Source organism: Mesoplodon bidens, assembly GCF_964165515.1.
Source record: "Mesoplodon bidens genome assembly, chromosome: 9".
Taxonomy (NCBI): Eukaryota; Metazoa; Chordata; class Mammalia; order Artiodactyla; family Ziphiidae; genus Mesoplodon; species Mesoplodon bidens.
This window is the reverse complement of record NC_138166.1, coordinates 29,861,507-29,878,721: the sequence shown is the minus strand read 5'-3', so window position 1 is coordinate 29,878,721 and position 17,215 is coordinate 29,861,507. Positions and strand designations below refer to the sequence as shown.

The window sequence follows — 17,215 nt, the reverse complement described above, 5'->3', positions numbered from 1 at the left end:
ACTTGTTCCTCTCTTAAAATGCCAAAGATAAAATGCTGTATGGTGTAAGTTATATTCTCTTACTGCCTTTACTAGTCATGAAGCTACTTGAGTGCAGAAAGGACTTAGTTACTCATTTTTTGCATCCTTTTCTGTACCTGGCACTAATTCACCCTGAAAACCAAAGGTTCTCTGAAAAGTTTCAAAATTATACTATTTTTTTTTTTTTTTTTTTTTGGGGGGTATGCGGGCCTCTCACTGTTGTGGCCTCTCCCGTTGCGGAGCACAGGCTCCGGATGCGCAGGCCCAGCGGCCATGGCTCACGGGCCCAGCCGCTCCGCGGCATATGGGATCCTCCCAGATCGGGGCACGAACCCGTATCCCCTGCATCGGCAGGCGGACTCTCAACCACTGCGCCACCAGGGAGGCCCTATACTATTTTTTAATACAGCAATTATGTTTGTCAAAGAGCACAAACTTCCAGTTATAAGGTGAATAAGTTTGGGGGGAATCTAATGTATCCATACAGCGTGGTGATTATAGCCAATAATACTGTATTGTATACTTGAAAGTTGCAAAGAGAATAGTTCTTAAATGTTCTCACCACAAAAAAAGTAATGGTAATTCTGTGATGGGTTGGAGGTGTAAGCTAAGGCTATGATGGTAATCACTTTGTAATATATATGTATGTCAAATCAACATGTTGCACACTCTACACTTACAAAATGTTGTATGTCAATTATATCGCAGTAAGCTGGAAATGTTTTTTTAAATAATAAAGAAAAATATTAATGGCCAGTCTTAGAACATTTAATCATACTTGGGTCAGTGGCTTAGTTTGTGGATGAACATAAATTTGTATTTGAGATGTTATTTTGCAAATTTAATATAGGGTGAACTCTGTGCTAGTAAAATTGTTTATAGTTTTTGGATGGAATTAAATATTTGAATATTCTGAAATGTTATTTAGTACTATAACTTCTGGGGACTCTGCCATCTTATCAAATTCTAATTTATCTTAGACAGTGAAAACAATCCTTTAACTATCATAATTTTTTGAATGAAACACACCTAAGTGGAGTGTCTTTGTTACTTCAGGTACAATGCTAGGTATTTGGGGAAAAAATGTGAAGGATGACTATGTACTCTTGCCTGGTGATGTCACATATAGTAACTAAAGATACTGTGGACATTTGTTAAATGTTTAAAGTAAGAGGGAGGTCACCCTCCTACACTGTTGGTGGGAATGTAGATTGGTACAGCCACTATGCAGAACAGTAATGGAGATTCCTTAAAAAACTAAAAATAGAGCTACCATATGATCCAGCAATCCCCCTCCTGGGCATATATCCGGAGAAAAACATGGTCCGAAAGGATACAGGCACCCCAATGTTCATTGCAGTGCTGTTTACAATAGCCAAGACAAGGAAGCAACCTAAATGTCCATCGACAGAGGAGGAGAGAAAGATGTGGTACATATATACAATGGAATATTACTCAGCCATTAAACAGAATGAAATAATGCCATTTGCAGCAACATGGATGGACCTAGAGATTGTCATACTAAGTGAAGTAAGTCAGACAGAGAAAGAGAAATATCATATGATATTGCTTATATGCAGAATCTAAAACGAAATAATACAAATGAACTTATTTACAAAACAGAAACAGACTCACAGACTTCGAGAATGAATTTATGGTTACCAGGGGGGAAGGGTGAGTGGAAGGGATAGTTAGGGAGTGTGAGATTGACATGTACACACCGCTGTATTTAAAATGGGTAACCAACAAGGACCTACTGTATAGCACAGGGAACTCTGCTCAATATTATGTAACAACTGATGTGGGAAAAGAATTTGAAAAAGAATAGATACATGTAGATGTATAACTGAATCACTTTGCTGTACACCTGAAACTATCACAACATTGTTAATCAACTGTACTCCAATATAAAATAAAAAGTTAAAAAAACAATAAAGAGGGAGGTCAGAAGAGTGACCTGTCCTTGAGTTGCTTAGCCATCTCCTCAGTGCCTACCTCAGCATATAACATCAGTTTCCTTAATCTTCAGAAGCTCTGCACACTGCTTAGGCATTATGAGAGTTTTGCTAGGTTCCTAAGATGGTTTACTAAACCCAACTCTGGGAGACTTCCCATAATCAGATGCTCCATTAGATGACAGTCTAATCTTTTTTTTTTTTTTTTACATCTTTATTGGAGTATAATTGCTTTACAATGGCGTGTTAGTTTCTGCTTTATAACAAAGTGAATCAGTTATACATATACATATGTTCCCATATCTCTTCCCTCTTGCATCTCCCTCCATCCCACCCTCCCAATCCCACCCCTCTAGGTGGTCACAAAGCACCGAGCTGATCTCCCTGTGCTATGCGGCTGCTTTCCACTAGCTATCTGTTTTACGTTTGGTAGTGTATATATGTCCATGCCACTCTCTTGCTTTGTCACAGCTTAGCCTTCCCCTCCCCATATCCTCAAGTCCATTCTCTAGTCTAGGTCTGTGTCTTTATTCCTGTCTTACCCCTAGGTTCTTCATGGCATTTTTTTCCCTTAAATTCCGTATATATGTGTTAGCATACGGTATTTGTCTTTCTCTTTCTGACTTACTTCACTCTGTATGACAGACTCTAGGTCTATCCACCTCATTACAAATAGCCTTCTATTTCAGTATGTGATTGCCACCCTAGTCAGGAATTTTTTTCTGAACCCACTGAAAATACTTCTTTTCTCTATGTTGGCGTTCCAGTGTTGTGTTGAGGATGAACATTAGCAGAAATACATATGAAAGTGGAAAAACGTGTATTTTCAACTCAACTCTGATAATATTTCCAGTGATTAGAAGCATTTAGAAGACTAGGTTATTGTGGGATAATACTGGGTGTCCCAAAGGTCACGAATGTAGGCTAAACTTGTTTTTGAAGATTGTTATATTTTTTAAAAAATGCTCTGAATATTTTCTTCAGCCTCCAGACACCTTTACTGGTGATGTCCTTGTAAATATACTACAGTGTCCCAAAGTCTGGACACATGGAGGAAACAGCATATTCATTGTACTTTTTTTTTTCCAATTAGCAAGGTGGTAGAATCCATTTCTTTCATACTTTATTGGGGATGATTATATTTTTCTTCTTCATAGACAGGATGGCTTTTCAAATGGATCAAGAAAAATTAAGGATTATGAAATAATAATCATAGTAATAACAGTAACCACCATATAAGCATAATAACAAGCAGCAGTAGCAGAAAGCTCAGGCCAAAGTGGACAATTAGTCTTTCTAGAGGCTCCTGTTCTCCATTGTGTGACCTTACAATGAGAATCATTTCTCAAGCTTCTAGGCTACCAAAGCACAGATGCATGATGCATAAACAAATAAGTAATCACATGAGTGGTGTCCTTTGGGGGTTTAGATCTTATTCTGGTGACCCCAGGAAGCTGACCAGAGACAAAGGGGCCAAAAAAATACAGGATATTTATCTTTACATTTTTGAAAATGCTTTTGATCAGCAGAGCTGGAACAAGTTTCTGTGCTTTTGTGGGAACTACAAATGTTCCAGGGGAGGAAGCGAGATCAAGAGCAGTTTGCTCTTTCAGGAACTTCAAAGCCCATTCATCTAAAGATGTGGCCATTACCATTTTGGCTTGCTCGCTGTGCCTTGGATGGCCCTGGACTTTTCAAGAGGAGAGCCTTGCTGGGTTGGGGCCAGCTCACACATATTCCTTAGAGTGCAGTGTCCCAGAAAATCTGCCCTTCCCAGCCTGTGCTCTGTGATTACCCCTCCAACCAGGAGGGAACTTTCTACCTACGGGAATGAGTCAGACACAGAGGTGAATGGGGCAGCAAGGCTGGACTACCCATTTTCTGCCTCTGCCCCTCTTTCAGGTGTGGACGATTGTAAACATACGAACAAAGCTAGACCATCTCCGTGAGGCTCTGGGCCTCTGATCTCAGTAGTCTGTCTCTTTGCTGGTACCAGGAGATAAGTGTGCCACAAAAAAAAAAAAAAAAGAAAAGAAAAGAAAGAAAGAAAGAAATAGAGAAAGAAAAGCAACTAACAAACGAATGGCAAAAATCCTGTCACAGCTGTGTGTCCTACTATCCAGCCCATTATGACTACCAAGTCCAGCAGTAACAAGGAGATGCCCTCTTCACTTATAATTCAAGCCTTGGGAATAAGGCTTGAATTAAGATTTGTTCAGTGAATTTAGATTTATTCTGGACATAAGATACACAATGATTTTCCAATCCAAAGCAAAACTCAAAACCAAAATAGAACACAAAATTTAAGGCAAGACCCTACTATTGCAGCCCCACTAATTCTTTTTTAAAATTTTTATTTTATATTGGAGTATCATGGATTTACAATGATGTGTTAGTTTCAGGTGTACAGCAAAGTTATACCTATACATATATCCATTCTTTTTCAGATTCTTTTCCCATATCGGTTATACAGAATATTGAGTATAGTTCCCTGTGTTCTACAGTAGGTCCTGTTGATTATCTGTTTTATGTATAGTAGTGTGCATATGTTAATTCCAACCTCGTAATTTATCCGCACCCCCCCACACACCTACTTTTCCCCTTTGGTAACCATAAGTTTGGTTTCTAAGTCTGTTTCTGTTTTGTAAATAAGTACATTTGTGTCATTCTTTTAGATTCCACATATAAGTGATATATGATATTTGTCTTTCTTTGTCTGACTTACTTCACTTAGTATGAAAATCTCTAGGTCCATCCATCTTGCTGCAAATGGCATTATTTCATTCTTTTTTATGCAGCCCCACTAATTCTGCTTCTATACTTTGAGACTGTTCTGCGGACTGGCTGCTGGTATAAGCCTCATGAAGCTGGGACCCCATCTGTCTTGGTAACTGTTGGGTCCCCAGGTCCCAGCATAAAGTCTAAACTTATCTATGGAATCAATGGCTACATTCAGGACCTTATGGTTTGCTCTGTCACCTATTTATTATGTGATCTTGGATAAATTTCCTGTTGTGTAAAATTCTCAGTTTTTCCATTCTCAAACATTTTAGCCCAGGCCTGCAGATCACGCAAAGGAACATTATGAGTGTTATTCCTAAGATAATGCATCCTTGACGCTGGCTGTGTCTTGGAGCACCTCTGGCAGCATGCACAGTAAGTGGGAGTGCTTTCTTTTTTCTTTTTGTTTGGGTGCACTCTGGTTACCACGTCACCCTGACAGGTGAGTTCACTTTTATGTGCTTCAGTAAGTGAAGATCATAATGCTGACATCCTGAATTTCCACCTCTGTCAAGTGAGGAGTAGAAGCAAGTTCATCTTTCAGGAAGGCCTTCTGTAACTCTATGATTTTAGTCTATTCCATTTTCTGGGACTCGTCTCAGAATAAAAAGTGAAAGAGGTTATATTGTACTGTGAACACATAAAATGACAGTGACATTGCATTTCTTTAAAAGTTTAATAGCCCTCTCTGTTTCCTCTGTTTGTGACTGCCTTGGGTGGTTTAAGCTTTCCTTTTACATGATGAGTGCATGGAAATTTATTCAAAATAATTTGGAAAAGTCTCGTGCCACGAAACATAGTTCTCATTTAAATATTTATTTTAGAATTCAAGATGACTTGGCTCTTTCAGATGGAGAAATTTTACTAATAAAAAATGCTTTGAAGCTTTTTTTTTTTTTTTTTTTTTTTAATATCCTAAGGTGTAGAGTCTGAGGCTCAGCTTCCAAAGTTTGGGTGTTTTATGAATCACCTTAGCTCCAAATAATTGAGAAAGTGTCCCAGGAGCATTAAAGGGATAATAAAAAGGAGCACAGGAAGAAACGTATTTTGAACTTATTTACTGATCGTCTTTCATTCCTTTAATAAACATTCCATTAATAGTGAGAGTACGTCAGAAACTGTGTTAGGTGTTTGGGATCAAAGTCCTCAACTTCCCAGAGTTCTTGTGTTACGTATAAAAGCAGCACTGGATCTGATGACTTGGATTTCAACCTTGTTCCCTGCCACTAACCAGATGATGATCTTGGGCAAATCACTTTCACTTTTGGGGCTTCATCTATAAAACAGGGACAAACAAGAGATCCACTCCTAATGCTCTTTGGTTTTAAATTTGCCTCAAATACGAAGATAGAACATAACTAATGGACGGTGCTTAGGTTAAAAAAAAGCCAGCCATTCTAGAAGGCATATACTTTTCTTTCTTGAAATTAATTTGTTAATGAAAAAAACATACACATTTAATTTTCACAAAAAAGTCACATTATAAATCTATCAACTGTTTTTCTCATTCTGTATTCCTTCAGTAAACATTGATATAATGTGCAACACTGTACCCGAAAATGTGTTGGGTATTTGAGATCAGAGGTGAAACATATGTTCTCTGCCTTGGAAAAAGCTCACAATCTAGTAATGGAGATAGAGAAGGAAATATGAATTTGGGTGTTAAGTGCTATTTATAATCAACAAATATTTACTGAACATGTATTATGCTTGGGCTACATCAGTGAATAAAACTGACAATAATTTCTGTTTTCGTGGAGTTTATATTCAAGTGTGAAGATCAAACAATAAAGAATAAACATGAAAATGTTCATGTGGTATGAGAGAAGGTGAAAAAATCATGGAGTAAATAAAAGTAGAGCAGGTTAAAGGTAAATGGTGGGGTTGGAGGCAGTGAGTTGCAGTCTTAAGAAGGATTGCCAGGTGGGTCTCAGTAAGAGGCCGGGGTTTAAGTAAAGCTTGACGGAAGTAAGATGTCTGGGGAAAGGGCATTACAATCAGAGGGAACTGGGGGTGGGAAAGCCCTAAGTTTGGAAACAAAGGTGGCTGGAGTGAAGTGAGCAAGAGGGAGAGCAAAAGGTGATGACAGAGGAGCAGCAAGGGATTGCGGGGGGAGGGCAGATCAGGTAGGACCTTGTAGAACATTGTAAGGACTTTGACTTTGACTGTGAGTGACATGGGGGAACTCCCTAAGAGGTTTTGAGCAGAGGAGTGACTCGTTCTGGCTTACACTATAAAAGGGCATCCTGGCTGTTGTGTTGTGGCTGTGTTGGAGGTGGCCAAGAGTAAATCAATTTGGAGACTATTCTAGGGATGCAGTGTTGAGGTGTTGCTGGCTTGGACCAGGGTAGTAGCAGTTGAGATGGAATAAGTGAAGGTGCTAGATAGGGCAGAAGGGGCTGGGGTGAGAGTGTTCTAGGTGGAGGAAGCAGCATAGACAGAGGGGACAAAGGCAAAAATAAAGGTGCATGCTTGGCGAACTGCAAGTAGTCTTAATGGAAGGAAGGGTGAATGCTGTGTGTGTGGCAGGAGATGAGTCTAGAGAGGTCGTTAGATCTTACGCCAGGAGAATTTACTGTTTAGAAGAATCTTTAGCAAAGCATACTCTGCCAAATCTCTTTTGCAAAAGGAATATTCATATTGGGTTAACTTCAAGGAATACTCATGGTGGCCATTGCTGGAACTTGCTAGTAGGGATATACCAAGGGACAGAGGACTATTCTCAGGAGGCTTAGCTCTTCCATCCTGAGAGGGCTAGAGCTCTAAGGGCATTGGCTACAACTGTCTGTCAGAAGAATCCCGGAGTAAATGCATGGACTACAAGCAGCTGGCTGGAAGGGGACTTTTTTGATCTGAGCAAAGATTGTGTAGTGTTTGCTAAGCATTCACTATTGTGCCTAGTCCACTACCTCAATATTCAAGTTAGAAAATCAGAGATACTACTTCAGAAAAAAAATGTAAAACAGACGTGCTTTTCAATAGCTGACTAGGTTAGCCTTATTATTTAATATACATATTTAGCTAATTCATCATCTCAGTATCCTCAAGTAGTAAGGCATTTTCTTATCCAAGTCTCACTGCTATGCATATGTACCTGGTGGCTGGTCTAAATTCCCTGTTTTCTGTAGTTGGAGTCTGTTTTTCACCCTTCTATTCTCCTCAGAGAAGGAGAATGATGGGCAATTTTGAGCGAATTGAGAAGGTGAAAATAGCACTTTGTGGTCAGGTCTGCACAGCCAAACTAAATTGTAGAATCAAAGTCAGTAATTGAACAAGTAGGCAAAAAGAAGATCCTGTTGGGTGATCCTCTCGGCCTGAACCAAGATGGTGGAGTAGAAGGATGTGCTCTCACTCCCTCTTGTGAGAACACCAGAATCACAACTAGCTGCTGGACAATCATCGACAGGAGGACACTAGAACTCACCAAAACAGATACCCCCACATCCAAAGACAAGGGAGAAGCCACAATGAGACAGTAGGAGGGGCTCAATCACAGTAAAATCAAATCCCATAACTGCTGGGTGGGTGACTCACAGACTGGACAACACTATACCACAGAAGTCCACCCACTGGAGTGAAGGTTCTGAGCGCCACATCAGGCTGCCCAACCTGGGGGTCCAGCAACGGGAGGAGGAATTCTAGAGAATCAGACTTTGAGTGCTAGTGGGATTTGATTGTAGGACTTCAACAGGACTGGGGGAAACAGAGACTACACTCCTGGAGGGCACACACAAAGTAGTGTGCGCATGGGGACCCAGTGGAAGGAGCAGTGACCCCATAGGAGACTGAACCAGACCTACCTGCTAGTGTTGGAGGGCCTCCTGCAGAGGCGGGGGTGGCTGTGGCTGACCGTGGGGACAAGGACACTGGCAGCAGAAGTTCTGGGAAGTACTCCTTGGCGTGAGCCCTCCCAGAGTCTGCCATTAGCCCCATCAAAGAGCCCAGGTAGGCTCCAGTGTTGGGTTGCCTCAGGCCAAACAACCAACAGGGAGGGCACTCAGCCGCACCCATCAGCAGTCAGGGGGATTAAAGTTTTACTAAGCTCTGCCCACCAGAGCAACAGTCAGCTCTACCCACCACCAGTCCCTCCCATCAGGAAACTTGCACAAACCTCTTAGATAGCCTCATCCACCAGAGGGCACACAGCAGAAGCAAGAAGAACTACAGTCCTGCAACCTGTGGAACAAAAACCACATTCACAGAAAGATAGACAAGATGAAAAGGCAGAGGGCTATGTACCAGATGAAGGAACAAGATAAAACCCCAGAAAAGCAACTAAATGAAGTGGAGATAGGCAACCTTCCAGAAAAAGAATTCAGAATAATGATAGTGAAGATGATCCAGGACCACGGAAAAAGAATGGAGGCAAAGATCGAGAGGATGCAAGAAATGTTTAACAAAGACCTAGAAGAATTAAAGAACAAACAAACAGAGAGGAATAATACAGTAACTGAAATGAAAACTACACTAGAAGGAATCAATAGCAGAATAACTGGGGCAGAAGAATGGACAAGTGACCTGGAAGACAGATGATGGAATTCACTGCTGCAGAACAGAGTAAAGAAAAAAGAATGAAAAGAAATGAAGAGAGCCTAAGAGACCTCTGGGACAACATTATATGCAACAACATTCGCATTATAGGGGTCCCAGAAGGAGAAGAGAGAGAGAAAGGACCTGAGAAAATATCTGAAGAGATTATAGTCAAAAACTTCCCTAACATGGGAAAGGAAATAGCCACCCAAGTCCAGGAAGCACAGAGAGTCCCATACAAGATAAACCCAAGGAGAAACACGCTGAGACACATAGTAATCAAATGGGCAAAAAGTAAAGACAAAGAAAAATTATTGAAAGCAGCGAGGGAAAAATGACAAATAACATACAAGGGAACTCCCATAAGGTTAACAGCTGATTTCTCAGCAGAAACTCTACAAGCCAGAAGGGAGTGGCATGATCTACTTAAAGTGATGAAAGGAAAGAACCTACAATCAAGATTACTCTACCCGGCAAGGATCTCATTCAGATTCGATGGAGAAATCAAAAGCTTTACAGTCAAGCAAAAGCTAAAAGAATTCAGCACCACCAAACCAGCTCTACAACAAATGCTAAATGAACTATAAGTAGGAAACACAAGAGAAGAAAAGGACCTACAAAAACAAACTGAAAACAATCAAGAAAATGGTCATAGGAACATGCATATCAATAATTACCTTAAACGTGAATGGATTAAATGCTCCAACCAAAAGACACAGGCTTGCTGAATGGATACAAAAACAAGACCCATCTACATGCTGTCTACAAGAGACCCACTTCAGACCTAGGGACACATACAGACTGAAAGTGAGGGGATGGAAAAAGATATTCCATGCAAATGAAAATCAAAAGAAAGCTGGAGTAGCAATACTCATATCAGATCAAATAGACTTTAAAATAAAGAATGTTACAAGAGACAAGGAAGGACACTACATAATGATCAAGGGATCAATCCCAGAAGAAGATATAACAATTATAAATATATATGCACCCAACATAGGAGCACCTCAATATGTAAGGCAACTGCTAACAGCTATAAAAGAGGAAATCGACAGTAAGGCAGTAATAGAGGGGGACTTTAGCACCTCACTTACACCAATGGACAGATCATCCAAAATGAAAATAAATAAGGAAACACAAGCTTTAAATGACACAATAGACCAGATAGATCTAATTGATACTTATAGGACATTCCATCCAAAAACAGCAGATTACACTTCCTTCTCAAGTGCGCACGGAACATTCTCTAGGATAGATCCCATCTTGGGTCACAAATCCAGCCTCAGTAAATTTAAGAAAATTAAAATCATTTCAAGCATCTTTTCTGACCACAACACTATGAGATTAGAAATCAATTACGGGGAAAAAACCATATGAAACACAAACACATGGAGGCTAAACAATACGTTACTAAATAACCAAGAGATCACTGAAGAAATCAAAGAGGAAATCAAAAAATACCTAGAGATAAAAGACAATGAAAACACGACGATCCAAAACCTATGGGAGGCAGCAAAAGCAGTTCTAAGAGGGAAGTTTATAGCTATACAAGCCTACGTCAAGAAACAAGGAAAATCTCAAATAAACAATCTAACCTTACACCTAAAGGAACTAGAGACAGAAGGACAAACAAAACCAGAAGTTAGCAGAAAGAGAGAAATCATAAAGATCAGAGCAGAAATAAATGAAATAGAAACAAAGAAAACAATAGCAAAGGTCAATAAAACTAAAAGCTGGTTTTTGAGAAGATAAATAAAATTGATAACCCATTAGCCAGACTCATCAAGAAAAAGAGGGAGAGGACTCAAATCAATAAAATTAGAAATGGAAAAGGAGAAGTTACAACAGACACCGCAGTAATACAAAACATCTTAAGAGACTACTACAAGCAACTCTATGCCAATAAAATGGACAACCTGGAAGAAATGGAGAAATTCTTAAAAAGGTATAACCTTCCAAGACTGAACCAGGAAGAAATAGAAAATATGAACAGACCAATCAGAAGTAAAGAAATTGAAACTGTGATTAAAAATCTTCCAACAAACAAAAGTCCAGGACCAGATGGCTTCACAGGTGAATTCTATCAAACATTTAGAGAAGAGCTAACACCCATCCTTCTCAAACTCTTCCAAAAAATTGCAGAGGAAGGAACACTCCCAAACACATTCTATGAGGCCACAATCACCCTGATACCAAAACCAGACAAAGATACTACATAAAAAGATAATTACACACTAATATCACTGATGAATATAGATGCAAAAATCCCCAACAAAATGCTAGCAAACGGAATCCAACAACACATTAAAAGGATTATACTCCATGATTAAGTCGGATTCATCCCAGGGATGCAAGGATTCTTCAATACACGCAAATCAATCAATGTGATACACCATATTAACAAACTGAAGAAGAAAATCTATATGATCATCTCAATAGATGCAGAAAAAGCTTTTGACAGAATTCAACACCGATTTATGATAAAAACTCTCCAGAAAGTGGGCATAGAGTGAACCTACCTCAACATAATAAATGCCATATACGACAAACCCACAGAAAACATCATTCTCAATGGTGAAAAACTGAAAGCATTTCCTCTAAGATCAGGAACAAGACAAGGATGTCCACTCTCACAACTATTATTCAACATAGTTTTGGAAGACCTAGCCATGGCAATCAGGGAAGAAAAAGAAAGAAAAAGAATACAAATTGGAAAAGAAGAAGTAAAAGTGTCACTATTTGCAGATGACATGATACTATACATAGAGAATCCTAAAGATGCCACCAGAAAACTACTAGACCTAATCTATGAATTTGGTGAAGTTGCAGGATACAAAATTGATGCACAGAAATCTCTTGCATTCCTATACACTAATGATGAAAAATCTGAAAGAGAACTTAAGGAAACACTCCCATTTACCACTGCAACAAAAAGAATAAAATACCTAGGAATAAACCTACCTAGGGAGACAAAAGACCTGTATGCAGAAAACTATAAGACACTGATGAAAGAAATGAAAGATGATACCAACAGATGGAGAGATATACCATGTTCTTGGATTGGAAGAATCAATATTGTGAAAATGACTATACTACCCAAAGCAATCTACAGATTCAATGCAATCCCTATCAAATTACCAATGGCATTTTTTACAGAACTAGAACAACATATCTTGAAATTTGTATGGAGACACAAAAGACCCCGAATAGCCAAAGCAGTCTTGAGGGAAAAATGCGGAGCTGGAGGAATCAGACTCCCTGAATTCAGAGTATAGTACAAAGCTACAGTAATCAAGACAATATGGTACTGGCACAAAAACAGAAACATAGATCAATGGAACAAGATAGAAAGCCCAGAGATAACCCCACGCACCTATGGTCAACTAATATATGACAAAGGAGGCAAGGATATACAATGGAGAAAAGATAGTCTCTTCAATAAGTGGTGCTGGGAAAACTGGACAGCTACATGTAAAAGAATGAAATTAGGCCACTCCCTAACACCATACACAAAAATAAACTGAAAATGGATTAAAGACCTAAATGTAAGGCCAGACGCTACTAAACTCTTAGAGGAAAACATAGGCAGAACACTCTATGACATAAATCACTGCAAGATCCTTTTTGACCCACCTCCTAGAGAAATGGAAATAAAAACAAAAGTAAACAAATGGGACCTAATGAAACTTCAAAGCTTTTGTACAGCAAAGGAAACCATAAATAAGACCAAAAGACAACCCTCAGAATGGGAGAAAATATTTGCAAACGCATCAGCGGACAAAGGATTAATCTCCCAAATATATAAACAGCTCAGGCAGCTCAAAATTAAAAAAACAAACAACCCAATCCAAAAATGGGCAGAAGACCTAAATAGACATTTCTCCGAAGAAGACATACAGATGGCCAAGTAGCACATGAAAAGCTGCTCAACATCACTAATTATTAGAGAAATGCAAATCAAAACTACAATGAGGTATCACCTCACACCAGTTAGAATGAGCATCATCGGAAAATCTACAAAGAACAAATACTGTAGAGGGTGTGGAGAAAAGGGAACCCTGTTGCACTGTTGGTGGGAATGTAAATTGATACAGTCAATATGGAGAACAGTATGGAGCTTCCTTAAAAAACTAAAAATAGAATTACCATATGATCCAGCAATCCCACTACTGGGCATATACCCTGAGAAAACCATAATTCAAAAAGACACATGCACCCCAGTGTTCATTGCAGCACTCTTTATAATAGCCAGGTCATGGAAGCAACATAAATGCCTATTCACAGACGAATGGATAAAGAAGATGTGGTACATATATACAATGGAATATTACTCAGCCATAAAAAGGAACGAAATTGGGTCATTTGTTGAGACATGGATGGATCTAGAGACTGTCATACAGAGCGAAGTAAGTCAGAAAGGCAAAAACAGATATCGTATATTAACACATGTATATGGAACCTAGAAAAATGGTACAGATGAACTGGTTTGCAGGGCAGAAGTGGAGACACAGATGTAGAGATCAAACGTATGGACACCAAGTGAGGAAAGTGGCGGGGGGCGGTGGTGGTGGTGTGATGAATCGGGCGATTGGGATTGACATGTATACACTGATGTGTATAAAACTGATGTCTAATAAGAACCTGCTGTATACAAAAATAAAATAAAATTCAAAAATTAAAAAAAAAGGTCCTGTTGTTTTATTTATCCAAATGGCCTTATTTCTTCACTTTTCTTGGCCATTTAAGACTCAGTCAGTGAAACGAAGGAAAATATTTTGCTTACAGATAACACCTTGTAAAGGCTCTCTGAAATCCAAGAGGTTTCTTTCTATTAGCTGTTGATGAGTGGATATATTTGTATATTTGCATACTAGAATAACAGAGTTAATTAATACTTGTGGTGCATAAAGATAAATGGCTACCCCAAGGGTAGTCTGAAAGGGGAGAAGGGTGCTAATCTTATTCATCTTTAAGAATTAAGTGCATTGTAGATGTTATTTATAGATACCTGGGAGTTCATTTATATTTAGAGTAAAGATATTCTTTTTTACTGACTGTGGTGCAGTCTTATATTCTGGAGATGTCAGTGTGAACGATCTGGGATTTTGAGATAAATCCTGAATAAACAAACAAACAAACAAACAAACAAACAAATAAATAAATAAATATATGGAGAACACACACACACACACACACATTCCTATATGGAATATACCTGTGGGAGTACAGGGCACAGCAAAGTTTTAATCTTTACCATTCACAGTGGTCATTCTAATGATAAAGATGGTATCCGTCAGATGAATAGGAGGAAATACTGACATAATTGATCTCCGCTACTTTTGGCTCCCTCTGGGTGGAATGAAGAAAGGATGTGCAAAAATGCAGTCTGGTAATTTTTGTTCTTATTTTCAAGGCTAGTTTAGGGGTTAGAGTTCTAGAATAGGAGCCAGTTGTCATGAGGTCTTTTCTCAGTACTACCAGTGATTTTTCAGGCCGTTTGACTTCTGAGTGATTATCTGTAAGGGAGATGTGAGAACTGCCACTTGCTCCAATGGTAGTATGATTTGAGCATACAAAATTCCATGTCTTGGATGATAAATCAATTGAAACAGACTCTGCAGACTAGAATGATGCCCTAGTGGCATGGGAAATGATTATCAATTTAGACAATGAAAGCATTTTATCATTGTAATATTTTTGGCATCAAAATCTTTTGTGCCCAATAATATTACTTACCATTTTAGGATTTAGGATTAAGCTAAAATCCCCAAAACTGGTACCTTAATGCACTGATATCACATGCATCTTAGAAGAGAATACAGTTCTAAAGATTTCTTGCTGTTTACATATTAGTAGTGCATTAAAACACAGTGCTATTTTGAGAAATGTTTAGACCATATTTATAAAGAAATGAAGGAGCAGCGATAGCCACTTTGAATACACCTTTGGATGTTCACGTCTGTATCAGAATGACTTCCATCAGTCTTCAGTTTGCTTAAAGTCAAGCTCCCAGGAAAAACAGTTTCATTTCATAACATCATTTGAGAAAATCCACAGCTCTTAATACTGACATGGAAATGTTGCTGTACAGCAGAAGACATAAACTCAAATGCCTGGAATCACCATGCTCTGAGTATCTTTACCTCTCCCTCCCTAATTAGGCTCTGGGAAAAGACTGACTTTTTTCTCTCCCCAACTGAGAAAGTTACGAGATTCTTTTGGTCAAATCACCCAGAAGGAAAGCTTGGAAGTTCATGTCCCTTAGAGAGTTGCCAATTCTGCTAAAGAAGATTAAATGCCCATATCACACGTGTCATATCCTACAGCTAATCACAAGAAAGAGAATAAATGTAGCATGGCCCGCGTCTAGGCAGCTACCACAGATCAATCCAGCCTAGGGGGCCTTTCAGTTTTATGTGGTGTACCAGCCAAGATATTCACTCAAAAATAAGTAAGAACATCAAAAAGCCATTGTATTGCATCTTGGAATATTTCACAGTTTGAACCCCTTGTGTAGCTCTGAAAAAAAAGATTTCTTAGTCGGGGGCAGAGGTATTTGATTCCTCTTTGATTCACTGTTCACACCATAGAAGATGATTAAAGGCTCCTCGCTTACCTGTGAAGTTGATTTTCAGCAAGTAATCCTTGTACAACTTCTTCCCGTCCAGGATCCTCATGGCGTCGCAGAGCTTGGTGGTGTTGGGACAGAGGGTGCGCTGCATTTTGTGCAGGGCGTGGGCCATGGCGTACACCGCGTTCACCACGAACATGATCTTGGATTCTTGCTCGTAGTTGCTGCTGTCGATGGCCAGGTGCTTGTCGCAAGGGCGCCGGTGGTTGTGCTTGTTCTGGAGGCTACACTGGAACTTCTGCTCCCAGAAGTCCCGGAACCAGGGGTTGCGGTGGTTGCTGTAGGGGCTGAGGCTCTGGAAGTAGCGGTCGAACTGGCGTATGCGCTGGGAGGCTAGCTCCAGGGTGATGGCGCCGTCGGCCACGTGCTCGCTGCCCTTGACAATGCTCTCCTGCGCGCCCCAGCCGTCGCTTGCCACCCAGGTGAAGGAGGTGTTGGCGCGGCTGGCGGCGGCGATGAGCTCGCGCGAGTCGTCGCTGCGCATGAAGAGGACCACGACACGTGCGTTGGGCTTCTGCAGGAGCTCGCGGATCACGCTGTCGTAGGACTTGCGGATGTTGGAGCGCCCCACCTTCTCCGACGTGGCGATGCAGATGTTGCGCATGCGGGCTTCCTGCTCGAACGCCTCGATCCCTGTCTCCCCGTAATCGCCCTCGGAGGCCACAGTGGACACGTAGGTCCAGTTGAAGAAACGCAAGATCTCGGCCATGGCTTTGGCCTGGTAGAAGTCGGGGGGCACGGTCCTGGCAAAATAATCATAGCGCGACTTGTCGCTGAGCTTGGCGCTGGTGGACGCGTAGCTTATCTGCGGGATCTGGAACAGCCTCAGCAGGTTGGCCACCTGGGGGAGGGAGACAGGGGAGGTACCATTTTTAGAAACCCGGAGGTAACTGACTGTACATGAAAGATGAAGGATAGCAGGCCTTTACCCAGCTCCCTTTTCACCTCTAGATTGCTAAGCTTTTCTGGACGCTTTGCCAGATACTTCCCTGGATACTGTATTTGGAGTATTAGGAAGTAGGTCCCAAACAGGTAATTCAAGGGTGGGGAAAAGATAAAGAGAAATGAGAAGGGCACTCCTCTTTCTCTCCTAGACTTTATAATAGACGCTGGACCAGGATTCATCCTGTTCAGGTGTCCCAGTGAGGTTGTTTTAAGTTTCTGGGGTCCTCTTATAATTCAGTCTAACAGTGAACTACAGTGAATTGGCCAAATTAGGTTTTTAGACAACTTGGCTGCAGCTGTATAGAAAGAGGCTGGGTGTTGTCTAATTCTCACTTCCCCCTCTTTTGCTAAA

At 40.2% G+C, this 17,215-nt stretch overlaps 1 protein-coding gene across 1 annotated transcript in view; it reads right to left on the bottom strand.

The window, feature by feature from the left end:
- Positions 1–17,215, bottom strand: part of GRM3 (glutamate metabotropic receptor 3) — a gene marked incomplete at both ends in the record, with an annotated part of 104,901 nt that overhangs the window by 67,042 nt on the left and 20,644 nt on the right. Inside the window, one exon of the mRNA XM_081243959.1 lies at positions 15,904–16,759. Coding sequence (XP_081100085.1) covers positions 15,904–16,759 — 856 coding nt within the window. The remainder of the gene's footprint in view (positions 1–15,903; positions 16,760–17,215) is intronic.